Genomic DNA, 21,178 nt, shown 5'->3' on the forward strand with positions numbered 1-21,178 from the left:
ATAGCTTCTACTGTTTTCTTTCGGGTACTGTCAAACCTAACTACTACTTTTTTTATTTTATTTTTTATTATAGCTTTTTATATACAAAACATGTGCATGGATAATTTTTCAACACTGACCCTTGCAAAAACTTCTGAACTTTTTGCCTCCTTCACCTCACTCCCTCCCTTAGATGGCAGGTAGTCCCATACAGGTTAAATACAATATATGTGTATGTATTTATACAGTTATCTTGTTGCACAGGAAAGATAGGATTTAGAAAGAAGGTAAAAATAACCTGAGAAGAAAAAAACAAAAATGCAAGCAAACAGTAACAGAAAGAGTGAAAATGTTATGTTGTGGTCCATACTCATTTCCCAGTGTTCTTTCTCTGGGTGTAGCTAGTTCTGTTCATTACAGATCAATTGGAACTGATTTGGATCCTCTGATTGTTAGAGAATCATGTCCATCAGAATTGATCATGATGTAGTATTGTTGTTGAAGTGTATAGTGATCTCCTAGTTCTGTTCATTTCACTTAGCATCAGTTCATGTATGTCTCTCTAAGCCTCTCGGTATTCATCCTGCTGGTCATTTCTTATAGAACAATAATATTCCATAACATTCATGTACTACAATTTATTCAGCCATTCTCCAATTGGTGGGCATCCCCTCAATTTCCAGTTTCTAGCCACTACAAAGCTAACTACTACTTTTCAATTGTAAATTTTTTTTTCATGTCATCTCCTGTCTCTGGAACTAACCCCTCTACCTTATTCTGCTTTTCTTTTTTCTCTTAGGTTTTAACTTGAGTGCCACTTTACTCATAAATCTACCTTTTTCATTCTCTCTTTTCCTCTACCTCTCTCTCCTCCAGCCTTTCCCTAGAACACAATCTGAGCTGGTTCTTTGCATTTATCAACACTCCCTTCTATGCATAACTTCCCCTACTTCAAGTTAGATTATAAGCTGCTTGAGAGATTGTCTATTTCATATCCTTTTTTTGTATTCCTCATGTTTAGCACAATTCCTTGTACTTATAATTAATTTTTGTTGGCTTACATGGAATGGGTAATTCCATGTGTATGTGAAAATTGAACATTAGATTATTTAACTAGGGATTGTATGGTCTTTTTTAGATAATCATGGGATAAAATATCTAGAATAGTCAAGTGATATAAAGCAATTAGAATAGTGAATGTATAATAATTTTGTTTTACTTCTGTATATAAATATTTTAAATAAGCTTATTCCTGAATGACTCAAAAAAAAGTTATTTTATTTTTAAGTTGAGCTATTGGTTAATTCTTCTGAAATAAAGTGATTTAAGGGCAGTTTAACCTTTTGAAAGTTCTTAAATACTCTGAATCACTTTAAAGCAAAATATGATAATTATGGGAAAAGAAAAAAAACCTGATATGTTTTTAAGCTTAAAGGAAACTGCTTATGTCCTTCAGATATATTTAGTTAGTAAGTAGATGTGTAAAATGTTACTGAGTAAAAAATAATGTTGTAAAAATTATATGTAATACATTGTTTAATATAGTCTTTTCTTTATTTAGCATATCTTTTTAAGTCTCACTAGTCATCATAAGAATATTTCTAATGGATTCCAAAGAGTATGTTGGATTTTTTTCCCTTCATTTTGATTCCTTAGGGGAAAGATATTTTCAGAATACAGTTCTTTTAAGAGGACCATCATAGAATCTAATCCTATGTAATTGACACACAATTAACTAGTTAAGTAAGTACCATTCCTAATCTTCTTTCAGCTTGGTGGGGAATTTATGCTTTGTTATTTTTATTTTTAAGCTTGTGATGACCAGCCTACAGTCCATTCTAGAAAATGTGGATACACCAGAATTACTCTGCAAATGTGTGAAGTGCATACTTTTGGTGGCTCGATGTTACCCTCATATTTTCAGCACAAATTTTAGGGTAAGTTTTTGTGTTCCTTTCTTCCTAGAGTTAGGGGAGTGGTCCATGAAAGTCAGCTTTCTGTGGACTGGTGTTCCATAGTGCTTCTGTTTATCTTGGTGTGTGTCTCCTTTTTATGCTGGCATGAATTAACAACTTGATATTTAATTTAGGAGATATTACCTCATTGTGGTATAGAAGAGATAGGTCTGGGGTTAGATTTAGGACAATTTAAATTGACATATATTAGTTGTGTGATCCTTGGTAAAAATCATTTAACTTCGTGTTAAATTGAATGAGAAAATTTTTATATTAAGGAGTTGCTTACATAAAAAAAAAATTGCAGGTCTAATTTGTCTTGTTCTCCAAAAACACTACCAGTTTGTTTTCTTGATATATATTTTTTTATAATAACAAAAAAGATTGGGTGGAATAGATGTTCTTTTACTTTGAAATGTACTGAAAATGGGCAAATTAATAAATCCACAGAAACTTTAGATTGATTGAAACCCCTTTTCCTCCTTAAAGGATACGGTTGATATATTAGTTGGATGGCATATAGATCACACTCAGAAACCTTCTCTGACTCAGCAGGTGTCTGGTAAGTATTTTAATCTATAAATTTTAGAGTGTTTTTAGTCTATACAAATTAAATATTATGATTTAAGGAGAATATGTGCTTTATGAAAGTACTTGATTTTCTTGAATATAAATAATAGTATTTGATCTACTTTGTAGAAATAATGAGATCACTGTAAAGGACAACTTTTTCTCTTTTTTTAAATTATAGCTTTTTATTTATAAGATATACGCATAGGTAATTTTTCAGCATTGACAGTTGCAAATCCTTTTGTTCCAACTTTTTCCCTCCTTCCCCCCACCCCTTCCGAAGGCCAGATGGCAGGTTGACCAATACATGTTACATATGTTAAAGTAAAGTTAAATACAATATATGTATACATGTCCAAACAGTTATTTTGCTGTATAAAAAGAGTCGGACTTTGAAATAGTGTACAGTTAGCTTGTGAAGGAAATCAAAAATGCAGGCAGATAAAAATAGAGGGATTGGGAATTCTATGTAATGGTTCATAGTCATTTCCCAGAGTTCTTTCCCTGGGTGTAGCTGGATCAGTTCATTACTGCTCTATTGGAACTGATTTGGTTCATCTCATTGTTTAAGAGGACCAGGTCCATCAGAATTGATCAACATACAATCAGTACTGTTGTTGGAAGTATATAATGAGTTTCTGGTCCTGCTCATTTCACTCAGCAAGTAGTAACTTTTTCAAAGGAAAGTCACATCAGTGTCACTATTCATGTTAAACAGATAATGAGATCACTGTAGGAAAAAAAAAACCCATAAGAATTTGTGTTTCTGAAAATTGATAACTTAGTAAATTTCAGAAGGAAAGGAAGAAGCCAGTCATATGTCATTAGTTGATTGCTTACTAAAAACACTTCTATCAAGAAATTAAGACAGATATAAGGACAGTAGACAGATGCTTAAAAACACACAGACACTACCCTTTCAGATTGATTACATTGCTGAGTAAGTACTATTTGTTGATTTTTGGTCACATTTTTCAAGCCTCATTCTCTTCAGCAATTTAATTTTCTATCTTATTTGATAAAAGAAACCTGTAAAGTAGGTGAATTAGGTTGCAATTTATATTAGTCAACTTGGGCTTCAATTTCTTTAGACTATTTTCCTAAGTTCAGTTAGCAAATCAGCAGCAGAACTTAAGTTGGAACCAAAGTCTTAGATGCAGTGAATTTATTTGATTCTTTGAATTGAGACAAAAAGCTTCATATGTTAAATTTTGAAAGTTTGATTTTATGTTTACTTTTCTGCATTGCAATATATTTAAAATTATTTGTTTTACATCTTTGACATAAAATATAATACTATTGAAGAGTGGTCCATTTAAAAATAGGATTGGTCAGAGCTAAGTAACATGTTTTCTTTGGTCACTCTCTTTTAAAATTTGTATTATACCTTCTCTAGGATGGTTACAGAGTCTGGAGCCATTTTGGGTAGCTGATCTTGCATTTTCTACTACTCTTCTTGGTCAGTTTCTAGAAGATATGGAAGCTTATGCTGAGGTAAGCAAGTGAATAGGAATCAAAAAAAAATTTTTTTTTTTTTTCAGCAAAAATATTTAAAAATCTTAAGAAAAGTTCTCATTTGTAAAGTGAAGGAATTGGAAAAGTCCCTTCTAGCTCTAAATCTGTGATTCTCCATACATTAAAAATTGTTCAAAGCACATGTTTTAACCCTAGTAATTTAAGTTGTTAACTCTGCATATGAACATTTTTCCAAAATTAAATTCTGGAAAAATAAAAATTTCAGTTAAACCTAAAATTGCGACTGAATTATGTTAACGTTCCCTCTCCCAGGGACAGGTGCTTGCTGCTGTCAGATTAAAAGGCCAAAAATTGTAGGCCCAAAATTTTCTTTGGGATTTTAGGGCCAGGTAAAGAACATAATCTCAGCATGGTGTCTTAATTTTTTCTAAATTCTCCTTATTCTAGTTATTCTTTTGTTTTTATTTTTAATTCTTTTGTAACACTAGTAGTGTATAAAGTTAAAGACAACTTAAGCTTTAAGAATTTGGGTTAGCTTTGGTGTATCCTCAAGTACTCCTTAACTTGGAGAAGACCAATGCTACTTTGGGTAGAGGCATTAAAAAATCATACCTTTAGTGAAGCTCTATGCCTTTAATTGACAACTTGGGCAGTGTCCAAGGCTTTAATCCCGGGTTTTAGGTTTTCAGCTTTATGGCTGTAGTTTTCCTTTTAAAGGCTCTTATGCATTCACTTTTTGAATTATGACATTTGAAGTTGTTACAAATATGTTCTTTAGTTTGGGCTTTTCTTTTGAACTTTAGTCATATACTTCCCTATTGTGTATTTTCTTTTAGATGTTTCTCCCTTAAATCAAATGCATTAGCTTATTTCTTGTTTGTTCTCTTCATTCCCTTTTTCATGTAGTTAGGGGTGTGTTCAAGATTTCAAACTTTTAAAAAAATCACAAACTTTTTTTCACTTTCAGTGGTCAGTCAGTTACCATAGCTAATGAAGTGTCTTGTAAATTTGTCTTTTCTCTTTTCCTATTGCTAAATTCTCATTACCTTCCCAGTCTTCAACTTTTTGCTAGGCCCTGCCATACCCTCAATCTCAAGTCTTTTTAGATTGACTCTTCCCTTTCTAAGCCAGACTCTTTGAAAAAGCTATCTATATTCACTGCCTCCATGTCACTAAGTTGGTAACTTTATTATCTGACTTTCAACATCATCATTCAACAAAATTACTCTCTCAAGGCATAATGGTCTTTTTTCAGTCATAATTCTTTTCTATCCCTCTCTCCCACTGGCACTGCTTCCTCCCTGGATGACCACTCATAAATCTCTTTTGCTGGCTCATCATCTATATGTGGATGTACCATAGTGTTTTGTTCTAGGTTCCCTTCTCTCTTTCCCCTATACTCTCTTCTTTGGTAAACTCCTCAGTTCCCTTGGATTTATCTTGTGTCTTGTGTGCAGATGAAATTTTCCTATTTCTATTGAAAACATCACCATCCTTTTCATCTCCCCATGTTGGGAAACCTAGCATTATCCTTGACTCTTCCTTCTTCCCTATGCTTTACATTCAATTCTTCTACTTCTACAACATCTGTTGCATCAGTCCCTTTTAACTCCACTCAACCATTTTAGTTCAGGTTTTCATCAAATCTCATCTAGATTTTCTTACTAGTTCTATCTGCCTAAGTTATCTGCAGCTGCCATTATGATTTTACTAAAGCACAGATCTAATCATGGGTGTCTCCTTAGTCACCGCTAATGAACTTTTGCTGCCCCTAATATAAATTAATTTTCTATGTTTGGCTTTTAAAGTACTGAAAAATCTGGACCCAAATTATCTATATGATGTCATTATACATGAATCCTCCTCCTCCATACAAGCATTTCTTTAATCAGACAAGTGAGCCTTCTTTCTGTTCCTTACATAATATACCATCTTCCTGAAACCAGATTGCATATACTGCCATTTGAAGTGGCTGCCTCCAAGAATGAATTCTTGATACCTCTGCCTTTTGGAGACCACCTCTTTAATGCACAGCTTAACCATCATTTGCCCTTCTTTCTCCTCCCACAGCTATTAGTATTCTCCTTTCCAGATTACCTGTTATTTAACATCTTTTTAATATTTGCATTTACTTATGCTATACATATCCATACTTGTATTTGGCTTTCTCTTTAGCATGTAAATTCTTTTTAAGTAGGGATTGTTAAAAAAAAAAATTTTTTATACTTGTGTCCTCAGTGTCTGGCATATTGCTTGAATATTGTAGGAGTACCCACAGGATAAAATTTATGCTACCTTGGAATTCAAGATTTTATAACTAGTTTTTTTCATCCCATCTCCCACTATTCTAACTTTTTGGCTTGTAGAAGATTGGTTTGTTTGCAGTTCTGTAAAAACTCATGGATATCCTTACCTCATAGCCTTTATTTCAGATATTTCTCACATCTGGAACATAGATTCCTCAACATTTTTTGCCTAGATTAAAAGTTTTAATTTTTTTTTTTAAAGACTTATTTCTATATTGCATTTCTGGATTATTTTAGTCCAGAGAAAAAGTTTCCTCTTCAATCTCATAGCATCTGTTATCTGTATCACTTACCCAGTACAAGATTGTATAAAATTTCTTAAGGTATTTTGTAATTTAACTTAATGTATTATCTAATTTGTGTGTGTTCTCTCTATCCCAGTTAGTTTGTAGATTCTTTAATGACAGATTTATTTAGTAAGTAATAGCAAAAACATTTGTTGAATAAGTAAAAATTTGAATTCTATGAGACCTTATGCTTAATATTATACATATTAGGGGCAGCAATATTACATAAGGTCTGTCTTAATATTTTGTAGTTCAAGAAGCTGAGAGTTGAAGTTGGCCGAAGTTGCCAAATAAGTGGTAGAACTTGCATTCAGAGAAAAGTTCCTGTCACTCTTAAGTGCTCCAAAGAGAGTAGAAATTATTTTTTTCATTAATTGGATTTGATTAACATTAATGGGGAATAAGAGATCCATTTTTTTCCCCGTCCATTTTGATGTTGTTGACTGTACCAAATGTTTTCTTTTGATATTGGAATTCTTAAAAATCTTTTTTCTTAAATGAAGTTTTTTATTTATGTGCCTTCATAAGTGAATATTCTGTACCCTATCTAGGACCTCAGTCACGTAGCCTCTGGGGAGTCAGTAGATGAAGATATTCCTCCTCCATCGGTATCATTACCAAAGTTAGCAGCACTACTTCGTGTATTCAGTACTGTGGTAAGAAGCATTGGGGAGCGTTTCAGCCCAATCAGAGGTCCTCCAATTACTGAAGCGTATGTCACAGATGTAAGTTGTTTTTTTGTTTGTTTTAAGAATCCTTTATATATATAAGAGAACTTCTCAGTTCTTTAAACTCTGTGGTTACTTTAAATTTTGACTATTCTAACAAATTTAATTATCTGTTTTCTCAATTTCATAGTAAAATGATTAGAAGTAACAAATTAAGGAGGAAAAAAGTAGGCATGCTGATAAAGAAAGAGATATAAAAACTATCAAAAAATAGAATTTATTAAGCATAGCAGACAAACCAGCAGCCACTGTATCAGTGTGTTATAGCATAGTGTAATAATAAAGTTAAGCTTATGTCCTCTGCTTAGAAAGACAGAGAAATTTGTAATATATTGTAGAGTAATTTGTGTCAATGGTTTCAAATTATTTGTAGTGAAAAAATATAAATCTTCAGACAGAAATAACTAATGACATTCTGAGAGACTAGATAATTGAGATTTTTCTGTATAGATAGTCCTTATTTAATGACAAAAAATGGGTTGGGTAGTGTTCTTCTTCAGATAAATGAATACATTGATGTATAGATCAAACCTCTGTGTTTCATATTCATGTGTCATTGCACTCCATCTTTGTTAGAGCAAAGATTAGAGTTTAAAAGCTCTAAGAAGCTATGACATGTGTAGCACCCATACCCCCATTAAAAACCATCTCGGTAGACAAGCTAAACCAAATTTAGATTAAGCAAAAGGCCTCAGACCTGTCTGTGAGTTAGGGAATGTCTAACCCTAAGCGAGTGAAGACTTCCTGTAGTAGAATGGATAGATAAGAATAATTTGTTTCAACAGTGAAGAAAGTAGCCGAAGCAGATGTTTAGAGATCTTTGAGCTTAGTCAGACCTTGAAGACACTAAAGGTATTCACTGCATCATAGGTCATTGCCAGTTAGCTTGATTTTTGTCTTGCCAATGGACTTTACTGAGTTTGGAGCAGTGAATGAGGCAGATGATCTCTTGCAATTCTACCTTCCTTAAATCCAGTTCACACACAAGTCAAAAACATCACTGCTGGTCTCATTGATCCTCTTTGAAAAGAAAGAATGAGCAACAAAAATAGCAGTTAAACAGCTCACTAAAATACAAAGTAAATCAGTCTGAGTAACTTTCCAGTCATGGGACTGTGACAGATTTTAATTTATACTTTTAATAAAACATTTTTAATCCTACTTAAAAAGCTTTTTAATTGATTTCTTAGGATGACCAGTGGTTAAAGAATTTTGTTACAGATAATTATATTTTAACATTAGTCTGTTTTCTTTTCTCTGATTTGTATGTATTAAAAATTTGGTATATAAGTATTGATTATGTAACTTGAAAAATTATTTAAAATATTATAAAACATACTTATCCTGGCATCTATTGCTTAACATTCATCAAAATTTTTTCTTAACTTTTGAAAGACTTCACAGTTTAAAAGAATTAAAAGTAGTGATCAATAACATTGCTGTGTTATTCATTATGCTTAGGCATCATTTTTTAAAAATCTTTTTTTTTTTTTTAACTTTATTTACAGTAGAATGAATTCTAACCCTTTAAATCTCTAGAATTTTCTGGTTTTAGACCACTTTAGTGTTAGCATATTAAACACTCCTGTTACTTAATATAAAATATTAATTTAACCATTTGTTTAAAAAAATAAAGTTCAGAAAGACAGCAGCTTTATTGTCAGAGGACCTGTATTCATATCCTGTATCTGATACTATCTTGGCAATCTGATGCTGACTTTGACAAGTCATTTAGTAATTCACTTTCTGGACCTCAGTTTCCTTACTTGTATGATCAATATTGGAGCTTTTTAAAAATTATCTTAAAATCTAAAGATGATTTTTTTTTTTAAAGAAATAAAAGATAACAATTTTTACAAAATGGATTAATTTTCTCTATAGGTACTGTACAGAGTAATGAGATGCGTTACAGCAGCAAACCAAGTATTTTTTTCTGAGGCAGTTTTGACTGCTGCCAATGAATGTGTTGGTGTTTTGCTTGGTAGCTTAGACCCTAGCATGACTATACATTGTGACATGGTCATCACATATGGATTAGATCAGTTGGAGAATTGCCAGACTTGTGGTACAGATTATATCATCTCGGTCTTGAATTTGCTCACATTGGTAAGTACTTCATTCTAGTTTTTAATTGCCTTTTAATTTATTGGTTTATAGTTTATTCAGGTCTTTGAATTTAAACCAGTATGTTGGAAGCTCTCAAAGGGCATTATTTAAAAATTTATTTTGAGATATTTATATTTAGGGAATTTTTAATGTACTTTTTATATTGTAATAATAATTTTCCCAGTGCATTTTATTTTTTCTTTTCTTTCTTTTTTCTTTTTCTTTTTTTTTTTTTTTTGCTAGAAGTTCTCTAATATTTTTTAAGTTATTTACAGGGTCAAATCTTTTCTCATAGAAGTACTTAGTCCTTTTGGGTACTCCCTATTATCTTATGCTTTTTTTCCATTTGAGCTTTTGTGTAGCATTTTGAAAATGGGTTAGTTTAGTTTTCTTCTGTAAGTAGATGGCTTTTACATTAAGTTTAGAGTTCAGTAGGTTAATTCTATTTAAGGTTATTTTCTATTAAAATTGTATACAGAGTTTTAAATTTAGTTCATGAGGATTGGACTTTTAAAAATATAGATGAGACAAATATTGTTTATCCTATGCTTTTTAGATTGTTGAACAGATAAATACAAAATTACCATCATCATTCGTAGAAAAACTGTTTATACCGGCATCTAAACTACTACTTCTGCGTTATCATAAAGAAAAAGAGGTAAGTAATGAGTAGATTCAAAGTTGATTTGCGAGGAAAGAGGGATTTAAACATTTTACCTTATTGGTCATAATGATATGATGGATACTTGTTCTCTGAATTTCAGGGTTGAAATGAATTCTTTAAATAAATATTTGTTGACTATTATAATACCATACAGGTATAAGTTGAAGAAAATAGATTTTCATGTCACAGGTAAAACTTTAAAAATTTGATTTAAAATGTCCATCATTTCATTATTATCATAAAAGATTTAAACCAATTGTTAATTTTGGCTGAGCTCTATACATGCATTTGAGATCTGTTGTTTTATAGTTGTAAAATGAAATTTGTGAATAGCATTTATTTTTGTCAGGAATCAATTTTCAGTTTTCTAACTGAATATCTAACCGTATATCCAAATCACAATGCCCACCCCCCAAAAAACAAACAAACAAACAAAAAAACCAACTAAATACAAGAAATGCTCCTTTCAAGCAATTTTCTTTAGAAATTAGCTTTGCTTATAATGTTTTTAGAAATTTTATTGTAATTTCTTCTTAATTAAAACTTAATACCTTACATTTGTGTGATCCTTGACAGCTTTCAAAGCATATGCTGAACATTTGGAGCTTGGAAATATGTCAGAAATGAGCTGAAATAGAAAAATTACCCTTTTTTGAGATGTTTTCTTAAATTTTCAAGGTTGTTGCTGTAGCTCATGCCGTATATCAAGCTGTACTCAGCCTGAAGAATATTCCTGTTTTGGAGACTGCCTACAGGTTAATTTTGGGAGAAATGACCTGTGCACTGAACAATCTCCTGCATAACCTACAACTGCCTGAAGCCTGTTCTGAAATCCAACATGATGCTTTTAAGAACCATGTATTCAATGTAGACAATGCAAAATTTGTAGTTATATTTGACCTCAGTGCATTAACCACAATTGGAAATGCCAAAAACTCATTGATTGGGGTAAGTCTCTGGTACTTTTTTTGATCCATCCCTCATATTTATTTCTAATGTATCAACTATGTGCAACTGTAATCACATTACCATGATTCCAAAATTACTGTTTAGTTACATTGGCTTAAACATACTTTATAAATGTTGCTGACAGCTCACTTTTATTAAGAATGTATTTTTAATGATAGTTAAATGATAGCACAAAATAAGGCAACTTAACATTTGACATTATTTTGGGGTATTGTTGGTGTATTTAAGTGTAATTTGTTTAAAAAAATTTATTCTGAGGCAGCTAGGTCATTCAATGGATAGAGCATTGGGCCTTTGACACTAGCTATGTGACCCTGGGCAAATCACTTAACCTCTATGTGCCTTAATCCACTGGAGAAGGAAATGGTGAATCACTCCAGTATCCTTTCCAGGAATATGGAAAGAATATTGGTGTGCAGTTGAATCACAAAGAATCAGACGCGACTGCACAGCACAAATTGAGGGACAGCTTAGTGGTACTGTGGATTAGAGTGCCAGGCTTGAAGTTAGAAAGACTCCTCTTCTGAGTTCAAATATGACCTCAGACATTTAAAAATTAGTTGTGAAATCCTGGGAAAGTCACTTACCCTGTCTACCCAGTTTCCTCATCTGTAAAATGAATGGAGAAGGAAATAACAGAAAATGTCTTTTCAAATTTTTCTACTTTTTGTATGTAGTTTGGTGGTTATTTTGGTTTTTTGTTTTGTTTTAATATTATGATATGTCTTTTTTTTTAAAAATAGCTTTTTATTTATAAGACATATGTATGGGTAATTTTTCAGCATTGACCCTTGCAAAATCTTCTGTTCCAACTTTTCCCCCCCTTCTCCCCACCCCCTCCCCTAGATGGCAGGTAGCCCAATATATGTTAAATATGTTAAAGTATATGTTAAATGCAATATATATATTAAATGCATATATATATTTAAATAGTTATTTTGCTGCATAAGAAAAATCGGATTTAGAAATAAGGTAAAAATAACCTGAGAAGGAAAACAAAAATGCAAGCAGACAATGACAGAAGAAGTGGAAATTCTATGTTATGATCCACACTCATTTCCTGTAGTTCTTTCACTGGGTGTAGCTGGTTCTCTTCATTATTGAACAATTAGAACTGATTTGGTTCATCTCCTTGTTGAAGAGAGCCACGTCCATCAGAATTGATCATTGTCTAATCTTGTTGCTGTTTATAATGATCTTCTGGTTCTGCTCATTTCATTTAGCATCAGTTCATGTAAGTCTCTCCAGGACTTTCTGAAATCATCTTGCTGGTCATCTCTCACAGAACAATAATAATCCATAACATTCATATACCATAATTTATTTAACCATTCTCCAATTGATGGGCATCCATTCAATTTCCATTGTCTAGCCACTACAAAAAGGGCTTGCACAAACAAAACGAGTCCCTTTCCCTTCTTTAAGATCTCTTTGGGATATAAGCCCAGTAGAAACACTGCTGGATCAAAGGGTATGCACAATTTGATAACTTTTTGAGCATAGATCCAAATTGCTCTCCAGAATGGTTGGATGCATTCACAATTCCCCCAACAATGTATCAGTGTTATGGTATCTCTTTTAGATGAATGTTCTCCAAACATGTCAATCATTCAGGGAGTTAATTTTCTTATATATTTATCCTCAGATTTATCTTCATTGAGTATCTAAATATGTGTGGATTTTGGGGGTTTTTTTTTCTTTTTTTTTTTTTTTTTTGTTTTTTAATTATTTTTTTAAACTTTGAAACAGTGCAAGGATGAAATGGATTTTGTTTTTGTTTTGTTTTTTTTTTCATTTTCCTCCATAATTAGTTAGGCATTGGTTCTTTCACTGGTAGGAAACATAGGCTTTTAGAAAAACTTGAGTTTATTAGATTCTGGTTACTTTCTTTTTGCCTATGCTTATAATAAACATTTGCTGGCCTTGGGGTCAAGAAGACTTGAGTCATACTTATTAATATCTTACTTATATAGATATGGACAATTCACTTAAGTTTCCACAACTAAAAATAAGCATAATAACAGCACTTACCTCCCAGGCTTATTGTGAGAATCGGGTTTAAGTAAAAAGAACCTTAGATATAGTTGTCACTTATATAAGTAAGGGGTCGGGGAGAGACCAAGGGCTTGCTCAGAAGGGCTAGTTCAGAAACCTAAAAGTCTTGTGAATACTTTATTTGTGAAAGTTATTCAGAAGATACTATAGACAAAGGACACACTGCAAAATTTTCACCATTGCAAAATATGAAATACACTGATATTAATAATAAAAAACCTGGTTACTGTATAGTATTTGTTTCTGGATGAATTGTTTATGTGCACTCAGACTATCATAGATTTGTTGATTTTTGACCCTAAATGCTAAACACCAGATTAGAAGAAATGTAAAGATGATTTTATGCAATGTAACATTGCAACAAATCTCCCCTAACCTATTCAAATAAATGGGAAGTGGAAAAAGAAACAAATATTGACCTGGATTTTTGTGATTTCTTATGGAAATTTTAATAATATAAAGTTGCCACTACAGTGAAAAGGCAAATGGGCAAACTAATTGCCTCCAGTCTATCACTGTTTCTAAACCAAGTATCATTATATTGGACCTTAATGTTTCAGTCTCTAATTCTTGTCTATGAAGAAGTAAAAGTGAGACTAAAATGAAGATAGAAATTTCAAATCATTAAGACATGGAAAAAATCTTATACCTTGCTAGTGACATGATTTTGAGTGCATTGCAGTATCAAATGTGAAAAAAGTTGTAAAAATACTTCACAATCCCAGACTCTGTTAGTACTGAAAAAAAAACTATCAAGAGAATATTACTGACCCAAATATCAGTAATATTTGTCTTTATAAAAACTGTACTAATAATCTGTGTGCACATCAACTGTAATGAAAATATAAGAAAGCAACAGTTAAGCTTTCATAAATAATATTTTGAAGTATAACACATGATCATAATCACAAAGTTTGTGGAAAGTATAAAGAATAGAAGATCCCACTTTTTATTGCTTTTTTAAAAATTGCTTATAAAGAAATTTTGATTGAGTAATGTTCCACTCTTAACAATGTTTAACAATCTTCAGATAATATCAAGGAAGGTGAAAACCAGGAAAATTTATTTGCAGCTATTATGGAAGATATTAGTGTAGTGGCCAAAAAGAAGAGATAATAACTTGATGATGAGTTCCTGTTTAAATTAAGGATGTGCTAATTAAAAGCAGTCTCTTTAAACCTACCCATTTGTTAGACCCCACAGTCCATGCAATAGATAACTTATGAATGGAAAATGTCAAATATCTATTTGAATAGACATCCATGAAATTAGTGCACAAGTACGTGTATATTGGATAGAAACCTGGACCCAGACTGAGTAAAAAGAGAGTAGGCTACATTGCCATTGAGAAATTTTATGCAGTGCCTTTTAAAAGTCCCTAGAAATTAAAACTACATCCCTTTTCTCTTGGTGGTGATATATAACTAAATCAAGAAATGATTTATTTGCTCTTTCTAAAGAATCAATGTCATAGGAGCCTGAGAGGCAATGGAATAATGCAAGGTAAGCTTATAGGTTGTAGCCTCTTATACTTTGTGCTGTAATGTTAAAGATACCATCCAGAAAATGTGTCATTGTGGAAAGCTCTGGAGGGGGAAAAAAAGGTGTGAACTGATCCTATATTAGTTAGCCAACAAGCATTTCTTATATCCCAGTCATTGTGCTAGTTCTAGTGTGCTAGCACAGTCATTGTGCTAGAACAAGAAGCTCATATTTTGACATGGGAGATGTATTAGTTTATACAAAATAAATCCAAAATAGTGGGGAGAAGAAATCAGGGAGGCTTTCTGTAGTAAAGGAATTCTTAATTTGGGGTAATCAAATTATTTTGATTACTGTTTATTTCAACATACTAGGTTTCCTTTCTAATCATACATATTTATGCTTTGAGAATTATTCTTGGGGGCAGCTAGGTGGTGCAGTGGATAGAACAACACCAGCCCTGAAGTCAGGAGTTCAAATCTAGTCTCAAACCTTTAACACTTCCTATCTGTGTGACCCCAGGCAAGTCACTTAATCCCAATTGCCTCAGCAAAAAGGGAAAAAAAAAAAAAGCTTTTTTTCAGTACTTTAAAAATCACATAGAAGAATTTAATTTATTCTGGGGGAAGCAGAAAATCATTGGAGTTGATTGAATAAAAGAGATACATAATTACATATTTATTTCAGGAAAATCATATTAGCAATTTTGGGGGAAAGAAGCTATTGTGATTATCTAGATGAGATTTAATGAGAACCTGAGCTAAAATGGTTGAGTAGTAGGAAAGGGATTAATGAAAGAGATGCAGTGGAGGTTTAAAAAAAAAAAAAAGGTAAGATTGAATGGAAAAAGTAGAGAAGAAAGAGTCAAGGGGAAGATGGGAAGGATGGTGATGCCTTGAACAGAAGAAGGAAAATTTGGAAGACGGGGAGAGGGCATAGGAATCTAAGGAACAGTGATGAGTTGTTTTAAACATACTGAGTTTGAGATGTTCCATAACATCCTGTTTGAAATGACTGATAAGCAATTAGAGATGTGTTGCTAGATATATAGATCTACGAGTCATCTACATAGAAGAGACAGATAAATCCAAGTGAACTGATGAGATAAGAATATAAGAGGAGAGAAGAGATCCTACTCCAAAACAATGGAATAAATCCACCTACAGTTAGCCTGATAGGGATGATGAGTCAGCAGAGAAGATTGAGTGGTGGTCATACTGTAAGGTGTCAGAAGAGAGGTGTCATGAAAATCCAGAGAGGACAGAACATTCATAACAGCTCTGTCACATGCAGCAGATTGAGGGAAAATTATGACTTGGAAAAAAAGGACCATAGTGATTTAGCAATTGAGATATCACTGGCACCTCTGGAGAGTGATTTTGTTGTGATAATGTTGAAAGTCAGGTTAAAAAGAAATGTCAGATTAGTGAGAGGAACAGATGTGGAGGTGGAGAGTGTAGATAGCTTTTTCAAGTTTAGGTTAGAAAAGGAAGAATCATTTAGATTGTTAGCTTTGAGGGGGATGGTAGGATCTAACCAAAAATTTTTTTTTACAGTATGGGGGAGACAAACATTTGAAAGCAGGAGGGTAGAAAGAAATAAAATGTTTTGAAGGACAAGGAGGAACATTAAGGGTACAATCTTTTGGAGAGAACTGATAATATCGAGTATATATATACAAGCGCTATAAAGAAAATGAAATAATAGCAATGAAAAGGGCCAGGAAAAAGAGAGAGTGAAAGAAAAGAAAAGAGTTGTAGATCACAGTATCTCCAACTGGGTTGGAGTTTTGTTAAGACAATAGAGGAAGAGAAAATTCAATTTCAATGGCTTCAAATTACTCATATCAAGGGAGGTTCTCAGTTTGGTAATGGAAAATGTGGGAAGAGAAATTTTGGAGTAGCTTCTGAGGGAAATGAGACATGGTTAATAAAATGGAATCAATGACTTGCTTTGCTGCATTAAGTGTCTAGTTGAGGTTAGATAATATGAATTGGTAGTTCAAGTGAGACTTTTTCCATTTGTCTTCATTTGCTGAAGAATAGCAGATAGGAGGCTTAAGCTGTGATTGACTTTTTTTAAGAGTTAGAATAAGAGGTGAGAATTAAAAAGTAGAAAATAATGTAGATTGAAATGGCTAACTTGGCTTGAAATTGGAGAGGAGAGAAAAGTTTCTAAAAGTACTGATTTTGGGGGAATTAGGTCTAGCAGGACAAAAATTGGTTTGGAGAGGTGAAATGGTAGAAAGCTATAGTAAGGGCAGAGTTTCTAATTAGGAAAGTAGAATATTCTTGTGTAATGATGAGAATGAGTGTGTGGCCAAGTGAAATGAAGCAGTGGGCCATGAGGTTTAAAAAAGATGAGGAATTAGGAAATTGGGGAGTTGGAAGAAGCATTTTTATACATATTAAAGTTCCCTGGTATGAGGCAAGAGTTTAGGAGAAGAGAAAGATAATAAGCAAATTATTATAATCCTTAAGATAGGAGGAAGACTGGTCTGAGGTTTGGTGCTAACATAATTTAGATTGGGTAGAAAATAATGATTGAGTGGATTTAAAAGAAGGAAAGGTTGCTGAGTAAAGATGATAATGGGAGAGTCTGGAAGTTTTTCCATCACTACCTCTAGAACATTTATCTTGTAGGATGTGAGGGAAGATACAAACTGGCACTGGAAAGAATAACGCAATATTATTAGAGAGTTAAGAGATGAAAGTATTGTGAGAAAGACATCTAATCTGAAGAAGAGTTTGTGTATTATGAAATGAGAATTTTCAGTAGGCAACAGTGGAGAAGCAGCTCTGGGTTAGAGTAGAGCATGAGTGGGATGGGATTAGAGATTATGGTAAGGTATATTGAGATAGTTTTCTCTAAAATGATTATTGATTAGTATAAGAATAGGGAGAGAAATGAGAAATCTCAGGAATAATAGTGAGTGAAGAGAGCCTTTGGCCAGCCAGTCCTGGGTCTAAGTTCAACCAATTTGTATATAAAGTTTCTTGGTGGCAGAGCGAATGAATTCATTGAAATATCAAAGAAGTTCAAGCCTTATTTCTTTGTAAAAGTTTTAATTTTACCCCTAAATAGCATTATTAATAAGTAGTAAAAAACAAAAAGAGAGATTTAAATCCTAGAAATGAGAGTTTCCTTTTGAGAAAAAAAGTAGCGATGATTTTGACTGGAATTTGAGCACTTGTCCTTGACCCTGTTAAATTTATGATCAAGTCATTCTGTTTACTCCTTTACCACCACCCCTTGATCATAGATGAAAGATTAAGGTCATCTGGCCCATACCTCTCATTTGAGAGAAGAAAAAAATGAGGCCCAAATAAGTTAAATTACTAATCAAAGGTCACACAGGTAGTAAGTATCAGAACTAGAATTTGAACCTAGGATCTCTAAATTTTAACATACTGCACTATCTCTTTTTTTGTATTTGACAACAGGACTGCCTTAGCTTAGACTAGTGTCATCAAAGTCACATAGAAACAGCAGCCATTAATCTTTACGCTAAGATCCCTGCAAGGCTTTTGTTGGCTTTAGTTTAAAATGTAAGCTACAACTATGCTATGTTGTATTTTTATTTTAATATTTCCCAATTGCTTTTAATCTGGTTTCATTGACATGCGCCATGATGTTGCCTTCTTTATTCCCTCAAATTCCTGACCTTTAAGAGTCTCTCAATTTAGAAATATAACTTGGAAAACACTAAGGAAAACCCTAAGGCATAGAAATGAGTAAATAGAATGCTGATAGAAAAGGAATAGATAGGAATAATGATATGACTTCAGCACAACAAGATACTTTACCAATTGTAATATTGTAACGTATTTCTTGGGATTTCCAAATTATATGTTTAATCCTGCAAATGTATTTTTAGTGTTTCTAAGGATTTACTCTTAAAAAATAGCAACCCAACTTATTATATATATTTTTGTTTGTTTGTTTTTGGTGTGTGTGTGTGTGTGTGTGTGTTTAGATGTGGGCGCTGTCTCCAACGGTCTTTGCACTCCTGAGTAAGAACCTAATGATTGTGCATGGTGACTTAGCTGTCCATTTCCCGGCTATTCAATATGCAGTCCTCTATACCTTATATTCACATTGTACCAGGTAAGACGATCACTTTGAAAATAAGTTTACCAGATTTTTAAAAATTGATGCTGATTTGGCATGGGCATTACTAATTTCATAAATATTTTTTTAAAAGTAATTCAAATTTTTACATGTTTTCCAGGCATGATCACTTTATATCTAGTAGCCTTAGTTCTTCATCCCCATCACTGTTTGATGGAGCCGTAATTAGTACTGTAACAACAGCCACAAAGAAGCATTTCTCAATCATACTCAACCTCTTGGGAATATTGCTAAAGAAAGATAACCTTAATCAGGATACCAGGTAAAATTTTAATATTATGGTTTTGTTCATATATTAATTCTTTGTCATTTTAGAATAAGAACAACTTTAAAATTATAGCTACAATGCCTAATTTGCAGGGTTATTTTAAGGATTCAAATGAAATAATATTGGTATAATAATACCAATTGGTATTGGTATTTACCAATTTTTTTTTATTTACCGAATTTACCAAATTTAATTTTTATTTACCAATATTTACCAAATAAAATTGGTAAAAATAAGTGTAAAGCACTTATTACAGTACTTGGCACATAATAGGCAGTATGCTTATTCTCTTCGATTATTTTGAAGCATTCATTATTATTGATTCCTTTCAAAAGAATTTTGTGGAATAATCTGATTCAAAAACATGTGTTTATGGAAATTTAATCTAGGTCCAATTTTTAAAAGGAGGCTTTGTAAGAAATTTTCAACCATTAAGACAAAATTATTTCTTCTATACAAACATTTTACAAGCAGTTGAAAAACATTTGAAGCAATGAAAATCACTTTTTTAAAGAAGTAAATCTAATGTAGAAATAATTGTGTATGGGCATTCATGTTTATATTTGCTATGTATAAATTTGTTTTAGGAAACTGCTAATGACTTGGGCTTTGGAAGTTGCTGTTCTAATGAAAAAGTCTGAAACATATGCACCTTTATTCTCTCTTCCATCTTTCCATAAGTTTTGCAAAGGACTTCTAGCAAACAGTAAGATTTTTACTTCTCAAACATCCCTGGTATCAAAAATTAGCAAAGATAGTTGAATACAAGCTATATTTTTGCCTTTTAACTCTCTCTTACCATTTGGAAATTCTTCCATATAAAGATTTTAAAATCATATTTTAATTTCCTATTCATAGTATTTAGGTTTCTTGGTTTTTTTTTAATTAATATGTTCTTGTAGATAATCTTTTGAGATATATTTAAGTTGGTTTTGCTAGATATATCTTTTAAAAACTTAGTTTCCATTAGATCAGTGACTTATATACACAATAATCTTCTAAATTAAATTGGATTGGTATTTGACACCAAGAATCCAGAAAATGTTATATAAAACAATGTAAAAATTGTCTTTAAAGTGTCCCTTTTTTGTAATTGTAGCCCTTCTTGAAGACGTGAATATTTGTCTTCAGGCATGTAGTAGCCTACATGCCCTGTCATCTTCCTTGCCTGATGATCTTTTACAAAGGTATGTATTTATTTAATAGTAATATATTTTTGCTCTCTAATTCCCTCCACTCCAAAGCAAAAACTTTCATCTGTGCACAAGTGATATTTTCTTGTTTCCTTTTTTTAAAAACATAGGTGTGTTGATGTATGTCGTGTCCAGCTGGTCCATAGTGGGACTCGTATTCGGCAAGCCTTTGGAAAGTTGTTGAAATCTATTCCTTTGGATGTTGTCCTGAGGTAAAAAGATTTTGAAATAAGCGTAAGAGCATTTTTTGAGACAACAAAACAAACTCCATTAAAAATTTTCCATTCTACTGTTACTTCAGACTTTGTTTTGTAGAAAAGGGGGGGGGAGGGGAATCCTCTGAATATAGTTCTGTGTTGTTATTGAGCACTTTCATGAGTTTGTTCAGTGATGAAAGAATTGATCTAGTTAGAAAAATTGCTTGTAGAAGATTTTTTAAACTACTAAATACTCCAAATAGAAGTTTTCATATAGCTTGCACAAGATTAATTTTTAGAGCCCATTTAAAATTTTCAATATTAGTTCTTATTTTTTTTTAAGTTTCATATTTTTGAAGCATTTTTTTTTTTCTATTTACTTTTTGAAACCTTGAAATAAATTATGGTCTTTGTTTAATTAATTTAATTTAATATAGCACTTTTTTCCTCCTACAGCAATAGCAACCACACAGAAATACAAGAAATTTCTTTAGCTATAAGAAGTCATATGAGCAAAGCTCCAAGTAACACGTTCCATCCACAAGATTTCTCTGATGTCATTAGTTTTATTTTGTATGGGAATTCTCATAGAACTGGGTAAGAAATTTTATTTGCTCACAAACCTGGGAAAGGATTACATACTATACAAATATTTTTACCTTCATCTGGATTTTGAAGGGTAACTATATAGTGAGGTAACAAAAATCACATTATTTTCTACTTGCAGTAATTAGCATCAACAGGGAGTACTATTCAGATTGAACATAACTAAAGAACTAAAAATGTACTTATTTGAAAACAGTGCCAGAGAA

General features: G+C 32.3%; 1 protein-coding gene across 4 annotated transcripts in view; it reads left to right on the forward strand.

The window, feature by feature from the left end:
• Positions 1-21,178, forward strand: part of SMG1 (SMG1 nonsense mediated mRNA decay associated PI3K related kinase) — a 111,950-nt gene that overhangs the window by 33,472 nt on the left and 57,300 nt on the right. For all 4 annotated transcript variants that reach the window (XM_031942755.1, XM_031942760.1, XM_031942766.1 and 1 more), the window contains 13 exons: positions 1,791-1,916; positions 2,424-2,496; positions 3,901-3,998; positions 7,125-7,298; positions 9,183-9,407; positions 9,964-10,065; positions 10,750-11,019; positions 18,554-18,684; positions 18,809-18,970; positions 19,564-19,682; positions 20,076-20,163; positions 20,280-20,381; positions 20,823-20,963. In XM_031942755.1, coding sequence (XP_031798615.1) covers positions 1,791-1,916; positions 2,424-2,496; positions 3,901-3,998; positions 7,125-7,298; positions 9,183-9,407; positions 9,964-10,065; positions 10,750-11,019; positions 18,554-18,684; positions 18,809-18,970; positions 19,564-19,682; positions 20,076-20,163; positions 20,280-20,381; positions 20,823-20,963 — 1,811 coding nt within the window. The remainder of the gene's footprint in view (positions 1-1,790; positions 1,917-2,423; positions 2,497-3,900; positions 3,999-7,124; positions 7,299-9,182; positions 9,408-9,963; positions 10,066-10,749; positions 11,020-18,553; positions 18,685-18,808; positions 18,971-19,563; positions 19,683-20,075; positions 20,164-20,279; positions 20,382-20,822; positions 20,964-21,178) is intronic.

This window comes from Sarcophilus harrisii, chromosome 1 (genome assembly GCF_902635505.1).
Source record: "Sarcophilus harrisii chromosome 1, mSarHar1.11, whole genome shotgun sequence".
NCBI classification, from domain to species: Eukaryota; Metazoa; Chordata; class Mammalia; order Dasyuromorphia; family Dasyuridae; genus Sarcophilus; species Sarcophilus harrisii.